The sequence below is a fragment of the Notothenia coriiceps genome, unplaced genomic scaffold, assembly GCF_000735185.1.
Source record: "Notothenia coriiceps isolate Sejong01 unplaced genomic scaffold, NC01 NC01_scaffold00026431, whole genome shotgun sequence".
NCBI classification, from domain to species: domain Eukaryota; kingdom Metazoa; phylum Chordata; class Actinopteri; order Perciformes; family Nototheniidae; genus Notothenia; species Notothenia coriiceps.
In genome coordinates this window covers 1-4,801 of record NW_011359132.1, presented here as the reverse complement: position 1 = coordinate 4,801, position 4,801 = coordinate 1, and the positions used below count along the sequence as shown (strand labels likewise).

Here is a 4,801-nt window from a genome sequence, read left to right as displayed (position 1 = left end):
AAACTGCCAGCATGCATTAAGCGAGAGCCGCTTTCTGTACGAGAAACAAGATATCAGTTCTGCTCTCACACTACAGCTATAATGAGCCGAGGAGGAATCAACAACACTTTTTAAAAAAATCTGCAAACAGTGAAAAGGCTCCAGTACAAACGTAGGATGTCTCCTACACAGTAATCCAAAAAGCAGAGACTGCACATTTCTCCTATGTGGGATCAGCTCGCATTTAATATTCTGATCCGCTTCAGCTCCCCGGCCCTCCCTAAAAAGAAATACAAATAAAAAGTGTGGATGTGTGATATCAGCAGAATTGTTAAGTAACACAGAACAGATGCACTTGCAAACACATTTCATAACTTTATCCATGCACGCTTCAATGTGAGGAAAGGAGGCAGGGTTTTCTCAGGGAGGTGTGCAGAGGATGATTGCAAATAGCAACGTATTCAGCGTTTGGTGTCAGAGAGAAGATTGTTATTCTGCATGCTGTCTGGGGGTCTCGGCTCAAAGAGCAGCCTGGGCCCGGAGCCCGGAGACTTGTGTGTGTGTGTGTGTGTGTGTGCGTGCGTGTGTGTGTGCGTGCGTGCGTGTGTGTGTGTGTGAAGCGAGACAGAGTGTCTGGGTTCACAGAAAACCCATCCAGACACCTGCCGGCTACCGCTGCCAGTCGCTGATAAAATGGTGAAAGAATGTGAGGAGCCTCAGGCGTCCACGTCCGCCTTCCAAAGGGCCGGGTGGGCTTTGGAAGAACCATTTTTTCTTTGTCTTGAACACCTGCCACTTTTAACGCCTTGTGAATGAAGCTCAGGAAATAAAACACATTAAAAAGGCAGTTGTGAACTCTGATCATTTTTATTAGAAAAAAGGAAACGGTGGCTCCGGGCGAAAAAACCAGATCGAAAGAAAAAGGCTGCAGTATACAGACGAGAAGAAATAGCTGCTTGAGCAAACTGACCCACAGCTACAACATCAGGATTAAAGCACTTCACCATTTATCATGCACGGAGAGAGCGAGAAACACATGCAGGGGAGGGGGCACATCACCTCAGCACAATATCCCATCACATCTGCGACAGGTAGGAAAAGGCCACAGCAGATCACAAGAACATCAAAGGGTCAGAATTCACTTCCTGTCCCGACTGGAGCGACAGAGCAGGGCTGGTTTATTTTTTCTTATTTTTGAGCGGGTTGTATGACATCTCCGTGAAGTGCAAAGACACAGTCGCATCAGTGATTGGCTGACTCCAGCATCTCCGCCACCTACGATACTGTAAACAATCTACACTATAAGGCGCACAGTTGAAAAATTGCCCAACGAAAGAGCCTCAGCGTCACTTCTTAAAGGGTTTGACGTGAAAATGCATCGTCATCTTCACCATCAAATCTCGGCAGATCTGGCATACCAACTGTCAATATACCTCAGGCAGTGAAATGCTCTTTAGGTTTCGTGAAATGGGCACTAAACCAAAGAAAAGACATTAAAAGGACAATAACCCATTTTCATTCTCTTTCCTAAAACATCCATGTTGTTTCAAATTAGGCACACGGTACGGCACAGTAAACGTTGTTTTCCTCAATACCTCTTTTGGTTGTTGACATATAAAAGACGGGGACACCGAAGAGTCCCGCACGATTTTAAAGGACAATTTGTTTGTTTTATCGCACACACTGAACAAGTATCTGTCCAAACCTTTGACATTAAAGGGAGAACTTTTCCACACAGTTTCCTTCTTTGTGATTATTTAACCTGCTTTAAGACGTTGATACCAACCTGTCCTCCTCGCTGTCTAGAAGGTAACAACCAGCACAGAATATCTTACTAAGACACAAGGCAATAAATTCCTCTTCGCTTGAATAATATCAGTCGTACAAAGTCTTTCGGACCGCCCGTGTCCGTCCACGAAATAAAATACTCTAAAACTAACAGACCTCAGCGATTAGCTTGTTTTTCTCACCAACTATTTGAAACACTGATTGTCTACATTATCAAATCTAAAGGACGTAAACATGATAAGATGTAAACACTCTTCAACTGGCTTGGACCTCAAAAGATATTTGACCCTGTGTGAGATGTGCGGAAAGCCTTCCAAGCGCCAAGATGGAGGAGGAAGAGGTAGTCCACAGGAGAGCTGATGCCAGGGGAAGGAAGTGACCGCTACTTGCTCCGGTGCATCGCCTGGACTGAAGGTTTGATCGATAATTCGTAGCATAATCCTTGGTTGTCTTCTTGTGGTGGAGAATTTTCTGATTTGGCAGGGAGAAGCTGTTTGTTAGCGCTCAACGTCAATCCACCATCTTTTCAGCCAAAGTCTCCGGTGATGGGTGTCGTTTATCCTGGTGAATTAGCAGTCATTTGTTCAGTCTTTTATTTTATTTGTTTCTAATATATATATACTGCGCACTTGTTAGACGATGCGGTAATCGAACGTGTCCTTCTCGGTGTGGTCAGTCCAGTTGGACGAGGGCATGCTGCGGTACGGGTCCAGCAGGATGCGGAAGCAGCGCACGATGAGCAGAGCCAGGAAGATGAAGAGCAGCAGCACGAAGATGAAGGCCGCCTTCTGCTCCAGCGTCAGGTAGGAGGACACGTGATGTCCGCCGCCTGACGAGGACAGCGTGCTGCTGAAGAGGCCTTCAGCCATCCGCGGCACATCCATGCTTGATCGTCTCGGCTCCAGCTCTTTTTCCGGTTGTGTAAAGATTTAGGAATTGAAGATGGGGTTCAGAGGATCAGACCTGCAAGGCAAGGTGAGGCAGGTTTATTCATATAGCACTTTTCAACACAAGGCAATTCAAAGAGCATAAAACACATTAGAAACATTAAAAAGCAACATAATAAACATGAGTAACACTGTGACATGAATAGAAGTTACAGTGCAGAGTAAGATGTGAATAGTTCAATTGAAAGTAGCGGCAAAAAGAAAGTCTTCAGCCTGGATTTAAAAGTAGTCAGAGTTGCAGCGGACCTGCAGGTTTCTGGGAGTTTGATCCAGATATCTGACAACACCCCTAACCAGATTCTCACATTCCTCTACCCCTAGTCTTCCCGTGAAATGACAGTTCCTTTGACAGTTTTCTAACCTTTTTATATTCCTTTCATCCTTTTCTTTCAGCCATTTGCTTCCCCAGACAACACATTTAGCTATTTCACTGTTATCCATCTTTGACCTTTAAACCACTTTTCTTTTCAATTCCCAGAATAAGAATATTTAAACCTGTTTTAAGACTTCCCTGGTGAATCTTTGGCCTTTAGACCACTTTTTTCTGCCAGACAATCCAAACACACACAGGTTATTCTGGTGTCCTCTGACAGCAAACAGATATATCAACATAATGTGATTGTTAAAAACTGTCTTGAAATCTTAAAAAAGATGAGGGGGGACAAAACAAACTCAGGCCAGAAGAAAGTGGCTGTCAGATGAGTTTATCTTTGAACCTCCAGGCAAAAAGCCCGCTCGGTAATAAAATAGGAATCCCAGGGGACTCTTTTGGCCTCGTATTCCTGCAGCTCAGGGGCTTTGAATTGGCTCTGGGAGGTTTAGTTATACAACATTCATTGGAAGCAACACTGGAAGTAGATGTGTAGCTGGCTTCATTAAACCACAGCATGCAGGTCTTACATTTACAATTGGGACTCCAATTAATTATATTGCTGTGAAACTCATTTCCAGTGGCACCATTCAGCTTTAAACAGTCCCATGTATGTGCTTTCAGACAAGGATACAGGAATGAGGCATGCATACAAACAAAGGCTGGATAACTGAATGCTGCAGGGCTGCAATATTGAAGGTGAGAATCTGAGTGCTAATAGAAGTAAATGTTTAGAAATACATGTCATTTAAGTTAAGTATCAATGAATCAAGGATGCTTCGCAGGACATTCTGTAAACAACACCATCTCTTATTTTAAAGTATATGAAATATTTATTGTCAACACTACTGATCATGATCTGATATTGTTATGGACTACATGCCAGTGGAAACACAATCCGCTATGCACTTGTATAATGAATGCCACTTAGTCACTTTAAGAGGCGTGATTGTCCTGTATATGTGTGTGTTGTGCTGCGTATGGTACATGCATATTGGTGTGGTCTCATATGCAGATGACAAAGAGACATTTCCATTTCATGCAAATTTAACAGACAGTGAAGTAGTCTGAATATAAACGTATGTATTGCTGGTATATGTGTGTGTGTGTGTGTGTGTGTGTGTGTGTGTGTGTGTGTGTGTGTGTGTGTGTGTGTGTGTGTGTGTGTGTGTGTGTGTTTGGCCTAGCATTAATATACTTGTGGGGACCTAAATCTGTTTACACAGCCATGTGTGGGGACTCGCCTCCCTTATGGGAACAAAATGGAGGTACCCATGAGGGGAATCATTAATTTTAGGGTGAAGACTTGGTTAGGGTTAGGATAAGTCTCCAGGAAATGCAAGTAAGTCAATATAATGTCCCCTGAAGTGATGTATACATGGTGTGTGTGTGTGTGTGTGTGTGTGTGTGTGTGTGTGTGTGTGTGTGTGTGTGTGTGTGTGTGTGTGTGTGTGTGTGTGTGTGTCCGTGTGTGTCCGTGGACAGGTGGTGTCGGGGGTCCCTCAGGAGAACGGGGTGCAGCACGCAGCAGAGATCAGCAGCCTGGCTCTGGACCTGGTGGGGGTCTGCAGCTGCTTCAGGATCCCACACACACACACACTGCTGCAGATACGAGCTGGGATACACTCAGGTACACACACGCACAACTACATACTGATAACACAACTACACACTGATAACACACAACTACACACTGATAACACACAACTACACACTG

At 44.3% G+C, this 4,801-nt stretch overlaps 1 protein-coding gene across 1 annotated transcript; it reads right to left on the bottom strand.

The window, feature by feature from the left end:
• Positions 1-830: 830 nt before the first annotated feature.
• LOC104957162 (cortexin-3) lies at positions 831-2,728 on the bottom strand. Its single transcript, XM_010784772.1, has one exon. It carries the CDS (start codon positions 2,649-2,651, stop codon positions 2,400-2,402), a length of 252 nt encoding a protein of 83 aa, XP_010783074.1. The 5' UTR covers positions 2,652-2,728; the 3' UTR covers positions 831-2,399.
• Between the last annotated feature and the right edge of the window lie 2,073 nt (positions 2,729-4,801).